This window comes from Trachypithecus francoisi, unplaced genomic scaffold, assembly GCF_009764315.1.
Source record: "Trachypithecus francoisi isolate TF-2019V2 unplaced genomic scaffold, Tfra_2.0 Lachesis_group4, whole genome shotgun sequence".
Taxonomy (NCBI): domain Eukaryota; kingdom Metazoa; phylum Chordata; class Mammalia; order Primates; family Cercopithecidae; genus Trachypithecus; species Trachypithecus francoisi.
This window is the reverse complement of record NW_022681469.1, coordinates 56,735,142-56,750,137: the sequence shown is the minus strand read 5'-3', so window position 1 is coordinate 56,750,137 and position 14,996 is coordinate 56,735,142. Positions and strand designations below refer to the sequence as shown.

At 40.3% G+C, this 14,996-nt stretch overlaps 2 protein-coding genes across 9 annotated transcripts in view; one reads left to right on the top strand and one right to left on the bottom strand.

The window, feature by feature from the left end:
* The window catches only part of FBXL13 (F-box and leucine rich repeat protein 13), a 282,389-nt gene that overhangs the window by 95,601 nt on the left and 171,792 nt on the right, over nucleotides 1–14,996 (bottom strand). For all 8 annotated transcript variants that reach the window (XM_033193672.1, XM_033193673.1, XM_033193674.1 and 5 more), the window contains one exon: nucleotides 12,981–13,110. In XM_033193672.1, the coding sequence (XP_033049563.1) occupies nucleotides 12,981–13,110 (130 nt within the window). The remainder of the gene's footprint in view (nucleotides 1–12,980; nucleotides 13,111–14,996) is intronic.
* The window catches only part of LRRC17 (leucine rich repeat containing 17), a 31,448-nt gene continuing 29,220 nt past the window's right edge, over nucleotides 12,769–14,996 (top strand). The window contains exon 1 of the mRNA XM_033193681.1: nucleotides 12,769–13,040. The gene's annotated coding sequence lies outside the window, so the exon portion shown is untranslated. The remainder of the gene's footprint in view (nucleotides 13,041–14,996) is intronic.

Sequence of the window (14,996 nt, the reverse complement as noted above, 5' to 3'; positions counted from 1 at the left end):
GCTCCTAAAGGACACGGAGGCTGTTTTATTCGTCACAGTGCCCAGTATGCATCAGGCACTCAACAAACGCCTGCAAAAGCATTTAGATGTAAGCTCCTATTCTCAAGGCTTTTTGTTTTATTGAAACCTTTCTTCTCGGTCACATATATTAACATATAACTTCCTACTAAAACATTCCAAATTTATAAAAAGAAAATAGATTCTAATTTCCAAGAGAGAACCTCTTCGAGGTGAAAACCTTAAAAATCTATGAATTGTCGGTTTTCCTTCTATGAATCCATTTTTGTACTACACCCAGAGCTGGAGAGGTAGATAGAGCCTCCTCAAAAGACTTAATAAGTCACTCAGAAGCAGTAACATTCAAGCTTCACTGGTTCTTCATGAAGCTACAGCAGCAGCAATTACTAAGATACCTGTGCTTCACGACAAATCCATTTCTTACTCTCACTGGGCCTAAAGGGGCTCAGTTTCAAACTCCACAATTTCTAGTGCCTGAAACAGTGCCTGACACTTAGAGGTAAATACTGCTGAATTATTAAATGAACAGATGGAAATGAAAAAGAGATGAATGAAAGAAACTAACATTGTTTTGCATAATTGTGAAATACTAACTTCATTGTGTTTTGAGGCTTACAAATTAAGACGTAATTAGGAAAGGAATTCAATTCTTTACACATTTAGAAACTCATATACTTACTGAGGCCAGGCAGGCAATGCGATTAAGTGGTAGCAGTACAGGTGTGAATGCTTGTGCTGACCTTACTGAGTGGAGGAGAGGCTGGCAAACAATGGTCCATCTCGAGGGAGGGAGTGAGGCTGACTTAGCTCCAGCCCATTGTGGCCATATGGAAACGAAGGTCCAATTCGGCTAGTTCTTCCCATTTTTAAAGAGAATCTTGAAATCTAGAATGTTTTGTGAAAACTCCAAAATTTTACATATTGGCTCAAAATTTAAAGACAGATTATGTGTGTTTTGCAGTATTTATTTTGTTTTTAATATTTGTGGGTACATAGTAGGTGTATATATTTATGGGGTACATGAAATGTTTTGATACAGGCATGCAATGTGAAATAAGCACACTATGGAGAATGTGGTATCCATCCCCTTAAACATTTATACGTTGAGTTACAAACAACCCAATTACACTCAAGTTCTTTTAAAATGTACAATTTATTATTGACTATAGTCACCTTGCTATGCTATAAAATAGTAGATCTTATTCTGTTTTTTTTATAACCCATTAACCATTTCCACCTCACCCTCAAAGCCCATTATCCTTCCCAGCCTCTGGTAATCATCCTTCCACTCTCTATGCCCATGAGTTCAATTGTTTTGATTTTTATTAGATCCCACAAATAAGTGAGAATATGCAATATTTTTTAATACATCTCACAAATAAGTGAGAATATGGGATGTTTTTCTTTCTGTGCCTGACATAATGATCTCCAGTTCCATCCCTGTTACTGCAAATGACTAGATCTCATTCATCTGCTGATAGACACTCAGGTTGCTTGCAAATCTTAGCTGTTGTGAACAGTGCAACAGACGTAGGGGTGCAGATTTCTCTTTGATATACTGATTTCCTTTCTTTTGGGTATATACCCAGCAGTGGAATTGCTGTATCATATGATAGCTCAATTTTTAGTTTTTCGAGGAGCCTCCAAACTGTTCTCCATAGTGGTTGTACTAATTTACATTCCCACCACCAGCGTACTACAGTTCTCTCTTCTCCACATCCTCACCAGCATTTGTTATTACTTAACTTTTGGAGAAAAGCCATTTTAACTGGGGTAAGATGACATCTCATTGTAGTTTTGATTTGCATTTCTGTGATGATCAATAATGTCGAGCACCATTTCATATGCCTGTTTGCCATCTGTATGTTTTCTTTGAGAAATGTCTGTTACATCTTTTGCCCATTTTTTGATAGAACTATTAGAATTTTTCCTATAGAGTTGTTTGAGCTCCTTATATATTTTGGTTTTTAATTCCTTGTCAGATGGGTAGTTTGCAAATATTTTCTCCCATTCTGTGGGTTGTCTCTTCACTTTGTTGATTGTATCCTTTGCTGTGCAGAAGCTTTTCAACTTGATGTGATCTCAGTTGTCCATGTTTGCTTTGGTTACCTGTGCTTGTGGGGTATTGCTCAAGAAATCTTTGCCCAGATCAATGTCCTGGAGATTTTCTCCAGTGTTCTCTTGTAGTAGTTTCAAAGTCTGAGGTCTTAGATTTAAGTATTTAATCCATTTTTATTTGATTTTTGCATACATTATGTATCTAGTGTTATTCTTCTGCATATGGATATCCAGTTTTCCCAGCACTATTTATTGAAGAGACTGTCTTTTCCTCAGTGTGTGTCCTTGGCACCTTTGCTGAAAATGAGTCCACTGCTGGTGTATAGATTTGTTTCTGGGTTCTCTATTCTGTTCTATTGGTTTATGTGTCTGTTTTTGTGTCAGTGCCATGTTGTTTTGGTTACTTTACCTCAGTTAATTTGAAGTCAGGTAACGTGATTCTTTTAGTTTTGTTCTTTTTGCTTAGGGTAGCTTTGGCTATGCTGGGTCTTTTGTGGTTCCATATAAATTTTAGGATTGTTTTTTCTATTGCTGTGAAGAATGTCACTGGTATTTTGATAGGGATTTCATTGAATCTGTAGATTGCTTTGGGTAGTATGGACATTTTAACAATATCAATTCTTCCAATCCATGAACACGGAATGTTTTTCCAATTTTTGGTGTCCTCTTCCATTTATTTCATCAGTGTTTCATAGTTTTCATTATAGACTTCCTTTTCTTTTTTCATTAATTCCTAGTTATTTAACTTAATGTATGGTTATTGTAAATGGGTTTACATTTTTTTCACATTGTTCACTGTTGGCATATAGAAATGCTACTAATTTTTGTATGTTAATTTTTTATCCTGTGACTTTACTTAATTTGTTTATCAATTCTAATAGTTTTCTTGTGGAGACCTTAGGATTTGCCAAATATAAGATCATATCATCTGCAAACAAGGATAATTTGACTTCTTCCTTTCCAATTTGGATGCTCTTTATATCTTTTTCTTGTCTGATTGCTCTAGCTAGGACTTACAGTACTATGTTGAATAACAGTAGTGACAGTGGACATCCTTATCATGTTCCAGATCTTAAGAAGAAAGGCTTTCAGTTTTTCCCTATTCAGTATGATACTAGCTGTGGGCCTGTCATACATTGTTTTTATTATGTTGAGATATGTTTCTTCTATCCCTAGTTTTTTGAGGATCTTTCTTATGAAAGGATATTGAATTTTTTAAAATTTTTTTCTCTCCTGCTCCATAATGCTACATTGAGATGTTGAATTTGATCAAATGCTTTCCAGCATCAACTGAAATGATTATATGGTTTTTATCCTGCATTCTGTTGATGCTATGTGTCACACTGATTGATTTGCATATGTTGAACCATCCTTGCATCCCAGGGATAAATCCCACTTGGTCATGTTGAATGCTCTTTCTAATGTATTGTTGAATTTGGTTTGCTAGTATATTTTTGAGGATTTTTTGCATCAATATTCATCAGAGATACTGCCTTCAGTTTTCTTTTATTTATTCATTTATTATTTTTTGCTGTATCTTTGTCTGGTTTTGGTATCAGGGTAATATTGGCCTCATATAATTACTTTGGAAGTACTCTTTCTTCCTCTACTTTTCAGAATAGTTTGAGTAGGATTGGTATTAGTTCTTCCTTAAAGGTTTGGTAGAATTCAGCAGTGAAACCATCAGGTCCCAAGCTTTTCTTTACTGGGAGACTTTTTATTACAGCTTCAATATCATTACTTATTATTGGTCTGTTCAGATTTTGGACTTCTTCTCAGTTTAATCTTGGTAGCTTGTATGTGTCTAGGAATTTGTTCCTTTCTTCCAGATTTTCAAATTTGTTAGCATATAGTTGGTCATAGTAGCCACTAATGATCCTTTGAATTCTGAAGTATCAGTTGTAATGTCTCAGTTTTCATTCTGATTTTATTTATTTGGATCTTCTCTCTTTTTTTCTTAATCTTGCTAAACGTTTGTCGATTTTGTTCAACTTTTCAAAAACCCACTTTTTGTTTCATTGATCTTTTTTTTGTCAGTTCATTGATCTTTTTGTATTGGTTTTTTCATTTCAGTTTCATTTACTTCTCCTCTGATCTTTATTTCTTTTCTTCTAATAATTTTGGGTTTAGTTTGTTCTTGCTTTTCTAGTTCTTTAAGATGCATCATTAGATTGTTTATTTATAGTTTTTCCTCTTTTTTGATGTAGGCATTTATAGCTATAAACTTCCCGGAGTATTGCTTTTGCTGTATCCTATAGGTTTTGGTATGTTGTGTTTCCATTATCATTTGTTTCAAGAAATTTTTCAATTTCCTTCTTAATTTCTTCATTGACCCACTGGTCACTCAGGAGCATATTGTTTAACTTCCACGTATTTGTATAGTTTTCAAAATTCTACTTGCTATTAATTTCTAGTTTTATTCCATTTAGTCAGAGAGGATGCTTGATATTATTTCAGATTTTTTTGAATGTTTTAAGATTTGTTTTGTGAACTAACATATGATCTATGCTTGAGAATGATCCATGTGCTGAGGAAAAGAATGTGTATTCTGCAGCTCTTGGATGAAGTGTTCTGTAAGTATCTATCAGATCCATTTTGTCTACATTGCAGAGTAAGTCTGATGTTTCTTTGTTGCTTTTCTGTCTGGAAGATCTGTCCAATGCTGAAAGTGGGGTGTTGACGTTTCCAGCTACTATTGTATTGGGGTCCATCTCTCTCCAGCACTAATATTTGCTTTATATATCTGGGTGCTCCAGTGTTGGGTACATATATATTTAAAGTTGTTATATCTTCTTGCTGAATTGGCTCCTTTATCATTACATAGTGACCTTCTTTGTCTCTTCTTATAGTTTTGGTCTTAAAACCTATTTTGTCTGATATAAGTATAGTGACTCCCATTCTTTTTTGGTTTTCATTGGCATGGAATATCTTTTTCCATTCTTTTATTTTCAGTCCATGTGAGTCTTTATAGATGAAGTCTGTTTCTTGTAGGCAAGAGATCAATGTATCTTGTTTTTTCATCCATTCAGCCAATCTATATCTTTTCACTGGAGAGTTTAGTCCATTTACATTCAATATTATTATTGATAAGTAAGGACTTACTTATTCCTGCTATATTGTTATCTGTCTTCTGGTTGTTTTGTGGTCTTTTTCTTCTTTCTCTCCTTTGTGTCTTCTTCAACTGAAGGCAATTTTCTCTGGTGATATTATTTAATTTCTTGCTTTTTACTTTTTTGTGGTATTATTTAATTTCTTGCTTTTTACTTTTTTGTATATCTACTGTATGATTTTTAGCTTGAGGTTACCATAAGGCTTGCAAATACTAGCCTATAAACCCATTGTTTTAACCTGATAACAACTTAACACTGTTTGCATAAACAAACAAATAAACATACAAAAACTAATAAAAATTATATGTGTATTAGTCCGTTTTCATGCTGCTGATAAAGACATACCTGAAACTGGGAAGAAAAAGAGGTTTAATTGGACTTACAGTTCCAAATGACTGGGGAGGCCTCAGAATCATGGCGGGAGGCAAAAGGCATTTCTTACATGGCAGCAGCAAGAAAAAAATTAGAAAGATGCAAAAGCGGAAGCCCCTGATACAACCATCAGATCTTGTGAGACTTACTCATTATCATGAGAACAGCATGGGAAAGACCTGCCCCCATGATTCAATTACCTCCCACAACACATGGGAATTCAAGATGAGATTTGGGCCAGGACACAGCCAAACCATATCACTATGCTTTAACTTTGTCCCCCTGCCCCACTTTTTAACTTTTTGATGTTTCTATTTATATCTCATGGTACTGGTTATGTCTTGAAAAGTTGTTGTAGTTATTTTTAATTGGTTAATCATTTAGTCTTCCTACTTAGGATAAGAGTAGTTTACACACCACAGTTATAGTGTTATAATACAATTCTGTGCTTTTCTGTGTACTTACTATTACTGGTGAGTTTTGCAACTTCAGGTGGTTATTTATTCCTTGCTTTTCTTTCTGATTGAAGTACTCTCTTTAGCATTTCTTGTAGGACAGGACAGTTGATGAAGTCCCTCAGCTTTTGTCTGGGAAAGTCTTTATTTCTCCTTCATGTTTGAAGGATATTTTTACCAGATATACTATTCTAGGGTAAAAGTTTTTTCCTTCAGCATTTTAAATAGGTCACGCCATTCTCTTCTGGCATGTAAGGTTTACACTGAAAAGTTTGCTGCCAAATGTATTGGAGCTCCATTGTACATTATTTGTTTCTTTTCTCTTGGTGCCTTTAGGATCCTTTCTTCGTCCTTAACCTTTGGGAGCTTCATTATTAAATGCCTTGAAGTAGTCTTCTTTGGGTTAGATATGCTTGATTTCTGTAACCTTCTTGTACTTTGATATTGATATCTTTCTCTAGGTTTCTGGAGGTTCTCTGGTATTATCCCTTTGGTTTTTGTTTGTTTGTTTTTTGAGGTGGAGTCTCACTCTGTTGCCCAGCCTGGAGTGCAGTGGCACAACCTTGGCTCACTGCAACCTCCACCTCCTGGGTTCAAGCAATTCTCCTGCCTTTGCCTCCTGAGTAGCTGGGATTACAGGCACCCACCACCACATCTGGCTAATTTTTATATTTTTAGTAGAGACAGCATTTCACCATGTTGGCCAGGCTGTGTTATTTCCCTTTGAATAAACTTTCTACCTCTATCTCTTTGTCTACCTCCTCCTTAAGGCCAATAATTCTTAGATATGCTGTTGTGAAGCTATTTTCTAGATCCTGTAGGTGTTCTTCCTTGTTTTTCACTCTTTTTTTAAATTATTATTATTATACTTTAAGTTCTAGGGTACATGTGCACAATGTGCAGGTTTGTTACATATGTATACATGTGCCATGTTGGTGTGCTGCACCCGTTAACTCGTCATTCACATTAGGTATATCTCCTAATGCTATCCCTCCCCCATCCCCCAACCCCACGACAGACCCTGGTGTGTGATGTTCCCCACCCTGAGTCCAAGTGTTCTCATTGTTCAATTCCCACCTATGAGGGAGAACATGTGGTGTTTGATTTTCTGTCCTTGAGATAGTTTGCTGAGAATGATGGTTTCCAGCTTCACTCATGTCCCTACAAAGGACATGAACTCATCCTTTTTTATGGCTGCAGAGTATTCCATGGTGTATATGTGCCACATTTTCTTAATCCAATCTGTCATTGATGGACATTTGGGTTGGTTCCAAGTCTTTGCTATTGTGAATAGTGCCACAATAAACAAGACATTTATGCAGCCAACAGACACATGAAAAAATACTCATTATCACTGGCCATCAGAGAAATGCAAATCAAAACCACAGTGAGATACCATCTCACACTAGTTAGAATGGTGATCATTAAAAAGTCAGGAAACAACAGGTGCTGGAGAGGATGTGGAGAAATAGGAGCACTTTTATACTGTTGGTGGGACTGTAAACTAGTTCAACCATTGTGAAAGACAGTGTGGCAATTCCTCAAGGATCTAGAACTAGAAATACCATTTGACCCAGTCATCCCATTACTGGGTATATACCCAAATGATTATAAATCATGCTGCTATAAAGATTCATTCTTTTTTCTTTTGTCTCCTCTGACTGCATATATTCAAATACTCTTTAAGCTCACTAATTCTTCCTTCTGTTTGATCAATTCTGCTATTAAAGGACTCTGATGTATTATTCAATACACCAATTGCATTTTTCAGCTCCAGAATTTCTTTTTAATTATTTCAATCTCTTTGTTAAATTTATCTGATAGAATTCTGAATTTCTTCTCTGTGTTATCTTGAATTCATTTGAGTTTCCTCAACATAGCTATTTTGAATTCTCTGTCTGAAAGATTACATATCTCTGTTTCTCCAGGATTGCCCCTTGGTGCCTTATTTACTTCATTTGGTAAGGTCATGTTTTCCTGGATAGTATTGATGCTAGTATTCTTCGGCATCTGGGCATTGAAGAGTTAGGTATTTACTGTAGTCTTCACTGCCTGGGCTTATTTGTAGCCATCCTTCTTGGGAAGGCTTTCCAGATATTTGAAAGGACTTGAGTGTTCTAATCTAAGCTGTACCTGCTTTAGGGGGCACCCCAAGCCCAGTAATCCTGTGGTTCTTGCACACTTGTCAAGGTACCACCTTGATGGTCTGAGACAAGATCTGGAAGAATTCTCTAGATTACCAGGCAGAGGCTCTTGTTCTCTTCCCTTCTGTTTCCCAAACAGAGTCTCTCTCTGTTCTGAGCCACCCAAAGCTGGTGGTAGAGTGAAACAAGCACCCCTGTGGCCTCCACCACTATGACTGCACTGGGTCAGACCTGAAGCTATCACAGCATTGGGTCTTGCCCAAAGCCTGCCATAACCACTTCCTGGCTACTGCCATTGTTTGCTCAAGGCCCTGGGGCTCTACAATCAGCAGGTGGCAAGGCCAGCCAGGCCTATGTCCTTCTCTTCAGGATGGTGAGGTCCCCCAAACCCCAGGTGAGTCCTTAGGTGCCCTCTGGGAATCAGGGACTAGAGTCAAAAACCTTAGAAGTCTACTTGGTGTTCTACTGCACTGCAGCTGAGCTGGCATACAAACTACAGGATGCAGTCCTTCCCACTCTTCCTCCCCTTTCCGAAGGCAGAGGAGCCTTACCTTGTAGCCACCACCACCCCAGGCCATGAAGAGTATTGCCAGGCTACCAATAATTTTCTCTTATGGCCCAAGGGCTCTTAAGTCAGCTTGTGGTGAATGCTGCCTCCCCTGGGACTCACCCTTCAGGGCAGTGGGCTCTCCTCTGGCCCAGGGCAGGTCCAGAATTGTCATATAAGAGTCAAGTCCTGGAATCGGGGACCCCAAGAACCTGCCTCAGTGCTCTACCCTCCTGTGGCCATGCTGGTATCTAAGGTGCAAGACGATGTCCCCACTGCTTTTCCCTCTTAAGCAGAAGGAGTTTTGCCCCATAGCTACCCTAGCTGGTAATATGCTGAGTCTCACCTGAAGCCTACAAGTCATAGAGGCTCATCCAAGGTGCTCAATGTAGTAGCTGGGTATTGCTGCTAATCATTCAGTGCCCAAGGGCTCTTCAGTTAGCAGGTGATGAATGCTGCCAGGACTGGGTCCCTTCCTTCAAGGCAGCAGGTTCCTTTCTGGCCCAGGGTGTGTCTAGAAATGTCACTTGGGAGCTAGAACCCGGAACGAGGGCCTTATGACTCTGACTGGTGCCCTATCCTGCCATGGCTGAGCTGGTATCCAAAATGCAAGAGAAAGTCCTGCTCACTCTTCCCTCTCCTCTCCTCTCCTCTCCTCTCTCCTCTCCTCAAGGGAAAGGAAGGGGTCTCTTTTGGAGCGATGAACGGTGAGGCTTGGGGCTGGTGGAGGGGTGATGCCAGTACTCCCTTGGCTGCCCCAGGTGGTGTCTCAGTATGTCATGTATCCCTCAGTCCACTGTCTCTGGGCCTAGTTGAGCACTAGGATTTGCCTAAGAGTTACAGTCCTTATGGCCTAGGCTGCCTTTTCAAGTTTACCTGGAGGCACAGCGCACTGTAGCACTCGGTGGTGAGGTTTGCAGAACTCAAGTTCTGACTGCTGTGACTGGCAATTCCCGTGTCTAGGCCTGGGTTAAATGCTCCCTCCGTGGGTGGGCATCAGCTAAGTTTGGTCCAGTTTTCCTCTCTGATCCAACAGGACAGCACTGAGTTCAATGCCTCACAATTGCTGTATTTTCCCTTTCCCAGCACCCGGAGAGGCTCTCTGCACCATGCTGGAGGGGTGGCACTGGCGATTCAGGACTACTGTTTCCATCTCTTCAGTGACTCAGCCATATGAAGTTAAAACCAGGTACAACGAGTGCTCATCTGATTTTTGGTTCTTATGAAGGTGTTTTTTTCTTTTTCTTTTTTTTTTTTTCCTTTGTGCATTGTGGGGGAGGGGGGGTCTTTATTCACATAGAGTGCTGTATGTGATGCCCAGGAAAAGCTCTCAGCATGGTGTGTGCTTCAGGGTGGCTCGAGCTCCAATCTCTGCTTTCCAGTTTGTCACAGGCTCTCAACTGTACATAGCCTGTGCCCTGCTGGATTCCACCTTCTTAGACACCACGTGAATCCCCATGCACTGCTCCCCTTGCCCCTTACCACCACCAAGCAGCTATTAGACACCTGAGGCCTCTGTCCTGCTAGTACTATGGGGTGGAAAGGTACGATGCCTTTTTTCACCCATAAGGGTGACAGCCAACACTCCTAACAAAATACAGGTGTGCAAGAGAAAAGCATTAACGCATTTACTTAATTATTTGAGGCAAGGTCTCACTCTGTCTCCCAGGCTGGAACCCAGTGGTGGGATCACAGCTTACTGCAGCCTCAACCTCCCAAGCTCAGTCAATCCTCCCACCTCAGCCTCCCGGGCAGCTGGAACCACAGGCATACACCACCATGCCTGGCCAAGTTTTTGCATTTCTGGTAGAGACATGGGTCCCACTGTGTTGCCCAGGCTGGTCTTGAACTCCTGGCCTTAAGTGATCCTTCCACCTCAGCCTCCCAAAATGCCAGGACTACAGGCATGAGCCACCGTGCCCAGCCTAAAACATTATGAAGGTGTTTTTTCCCTGTAGATAGTTGTTAATTTGGTGTCCTTGGGTGGGGAACAATGGGTGGAGCCTTCTGTTCCGCCATCTTGCTCCACCTCCTCCAATTATGTGTGTTTTGTATGCATATCTGGGCAGTAGGTCATAGATTTGAAGCCTCTCATTTAAACTTTACTGTGTCTGAGAATATTTATCCTTAGGACACTTGTGTGTACATTTGTGCACTGTTGCTACAATAATTGCCTCATGGTAACTGAGAGACTGAGAAGAACAAGGAGGTAAGTCATACCATGAGGAGGGTTTAAGTACAAGGGCAAGTTAGAAAAGTACTGAAGGATTTATATTTAAGGGGAAGGCTTATCAGTGGGATATGTCAAGCACATTAAGTTGTTCCTGAGTTTGCAAATATTATTCTCTGGGATTAGGCCATCAGCATTTGCTAATTGGTGCCCATCAAAGTTAGGCTTCTACCCAACCACAGGAACTGAGAGATATCTTCTTTGATGATTATATATCAAAGGGATAGATCTCAGGTCCTTCAGGAAGACTTTCCTGAGTTGTAAAACTGTCAAGAAGCTTTTATTAAAAGGAAATCTCAAAGGAGGCAGAGAAAGAACTTACAATTCCAAGTTTTCTAAAACAAATGTTCTAAGAAACAAGAAAACAAGTGGCCGGGTGCGGTGGCTCAAGCCTGTAATCCCAGCACTTTGGGAGGCCGAGACGGGTGGATCGCGAGATCAGGAGATCGAGACCATCCTGGCTAACACGGCGAAACCCCGTCTCTACTAAAAAAAAAATAGAAAAAACTAGCCGGGCGAGTTGGCAGGCGCCTGTAGTCCCAGCTACTCGGGAGGCTGAGGCAGGAGAATGGCGTAAACCCGGGAGGCGGAGCTTGCAGTGAGCTGAGATCCGGCCACTGCACTCCAGCCTGGGCGACTGCGAGACTCTGTCTCAAAAAAAAAAAAAAAAAAAAAAGAAAACAAGAATTCAGGGCCTAGAGTCAGTAAGAAGCCAGTCTAAAATTCAGTCGTGCTGAGGAGAACGTCAAATGCCATCTCAGTCATAAAGGTATGGTAGATGTTGATGTTTAAAAAGCTACAAAGCTACACATCAGCAGATTAGTTTTAAACAAATATGAATGTTAGATGTTTATAGCCCTAACTTAGAATCCTCCCCTCCTTGCCCCCCACTCCCTCCAGACTACCCAGTGCATCAGGATACCACAAGATGTCAGTGGTGGTGACTAGGTAAGAATTCCATCCATTCGAGAATCCTGGGGGGGAAACCTATGCTGCCCTTTTATTTCCCGCTCTCCCAGGGGACTCTGCCTGCCCCAGTATCTACCAACAGATGCTTAAAACTGTATTAGTACCACGTGCTTTCATCAGCTGTGCACATTTGGACAACTGACTCAACCACCCTAAGCCTTGGTCGCTTCATTTGTAAATAAGCATAATAAATACATACCACACAGCATTGTATCAGGAGTAAATCTGATCTGTGTACAGCACTCAACACAATGCTTGGCATACGGTAATGACTCAAGAAATGATAACTATCAGTATTTCAGTCAGTTTTCACCTGTGCTATTATATTATTCTCAGAGAATAATGAACATACTATGACACCAAATTAATAAAATACACAGAAAGGCAGAAGAAAATAAGTTAAAAGAATTATGGCTTAAATCTATTGAAATTAAAGCAGAAGAAACTATCAATGAGGCAGTAGCTACTTCCAAAGTGCCATGCCCTATCCTCCGCAACTTTACCCAATTTTCTGCCCAACTTTCCAAGTCCTGTTCCCTCAAACTTAAAATATTTTCCCACGCAGATCTCAAATCTTCATGTTATTCAGCCCAAGGGTGTAATGCAATTTTTTAAATTACAAGTTTTTGTTGTATTTTCTTTTCTTATTTATCACTTGCAGCATTTTACCCCCCCAAAAAAAAACCCATGTGGGAGTTAATTGACTTTTCAGGAATCCCGTGCAAAATTCTCCCTCAAAACACTCTCCTTTGTTTGTGTCTTGGAAGCAACTCCAGAGTTTTCAGGACTTGGATTCTGCTTTAGAATTGTGCTCAGACTGTCTCCATAAAAGTGGTCCGTTTCCTCATCCAATGAGCTCTGCCTGTTTGTCTGTGTGACACTCCAGTGGAAGGAAGCCAAGAGCCTATAGTAGCAATCCTGGGGAAAATTTCAGCAGCTGGGGCCATGTAATTTAAAACCTCTGAAAAGTGTGCTGCAGTCCGTGCACAGCATTAGTATAACGTGAGGGCTGAATGCAGCCCGTTCTCTGGAGAACTTCCTCACACACCGCAGCAAAGAGAAGACTGAAAGACAAACCTGGGTGCAGCCGGAGAGGTCCAGATAGATGAGCTTGTGGCATCCATTCCCCAAGTTCAGGTACTGTAAGCCTTTGTCTGTGAACCGTCTGCAATAAGCCAAACTAAGATTCTGTAAGTTGTGGAAGTGCCTGAAAAGACAAGGCAAGAAAGAGAGCAAGGAAAGTATTATACTTCAGTTGTTCTCTCAAATCTTTCTTAAGCCACTATGACAAAGAAAACTGTAAATTCAACTCTTCTTCTTGCAGATGTTCAACGTTTAACTTTACTGTTAACTCTCTACCTGTTAATTAAAGGAGACTAGAGTAACACATAATTGTAATACATTTCAAGTGAAAGTACTAATAATGCAATAATATTTGCCTAGATTTTTAAGAAAGTTGCCTGGGATAAAGCTTTTTTGGTGTGTGTGAGGTGGGGGAGGCAATCACATTGGAAGTGAAACCAAATTTGCAGAGTTTATTGTTGCTTTTAGGTTTTATCTCTGGAGTACCAAAATAATGTGCAAAATATATAGAAGGACAAATCCTTTGTAAACATTTAAATGGAGACTGTTACAGGAGAGTGGGGATTTGGGACAGAAGGCAAAATTGAACATAACCATGCTCTTAAAATAGATCTGATAAGCAAATGATTTTTAAAAATAGGTTTAAATATGCATGATTTTGTAACAGTTTCATTATTATAGTTAAAGAAAGACTAATTGATATGCAGAGTTTAAGCATGGATTAAGAAGACCAGTTTGCAAATAAGTGGGCAACACATGAGAAGAATTAAAAGCAACATCAGAGACTATAAATCTTGCTGGAGTTGAAACAGATTAAATATGGTATTACCACAATGACCAAAATGAGAGCTTCCAGAAAAAAGGAGGGTAGTTAGGATGAGCCTGTACTACTATGCGAGGGCTCACAGTTTGAGGACACTCTGTGGACAATTTTCCAAGCCCTCCGAAGCCTGGCACTTTTTTTTTTTTTTTTTTTTTTTTGAGACAGAGTTTTGCTCTTGTTGCCCAGGCTGGAGTGCAATGGTGAGATCTCGGCTCACTGCAACCTCCTCCCTGCTTTCCCCAACTCCCCGGTTCAAGCGATTCTCCTGCCTCAGCCTCCCAAGTAGCTGGGATTACAGGTGTGTGCCAACACGTTTGGCTAATTTTTGTATTTTTAGTAGAGACGGGGTTTCGCCATGTTGGCCAGGCTGGCCTCGAACTCCTGACCTCAGGTGATCCACCCGCCTCGGCCTCCCAAAGTGCTAGGATTACAGGCGTAAGCCACTGTGCTTAGAAAGCCTGGCACTTTTTAAGAGGTTAAGGACTCCCACTACTGCCTGGTCTTCTAATGGAATTAGCAATCATGCTCTTAGTTTGTGATCTGCAACAGCGTAAGAGCAAATTACAAAGCAAAAAGAATGAAAAGTGAGGAGAAAATGCTTCTCTGCCCCTCAAAATCACACAGGTGAATAAAGTTTACCTTCCCATAAATGGGAACTAAGATATACAAGCACTGACCATTAATCAGATTTTGAAAAGCACATCTATACGATATAATGATTTGCATTCCATAGCAAATTACTTGATTCAGAACACAAGTCCCGATCTGGGAAAGGCTGTGTACGTGAGATTCGACAGAGCGAGGGGGAAGGTTTTGGATTCACCAGTGACTGGGTGGGCAGGGCCTGAAGGAGAAAGCAGTGCTAATATCCCAAAGACACGCCCCCTCTCTTGGGGCTGTGGAGTGGACTGAGCTGTGCTCAAGTTTTGGAAATGCGTTATCTTCCTCTCCCTTGAGTACATCCTGTGATTCAATTGAGTACAATTTTCTTGGGGTAGGGAGAGGCGCACCAGGGTGTCATTTCTAGCAATCCTTCAGCTCCATAATCTGTAGAAAGGAGTTGTGAGGCAGGCAGCATGACACAATGCAAAATACACAAGGTTTTTGAATCCGGCCAAACGAGATGTAAATCCAAGCCCTGAAACTTAACTGCAACCTCCCTAACCTCTCAGAGATTGTTTTCTCAT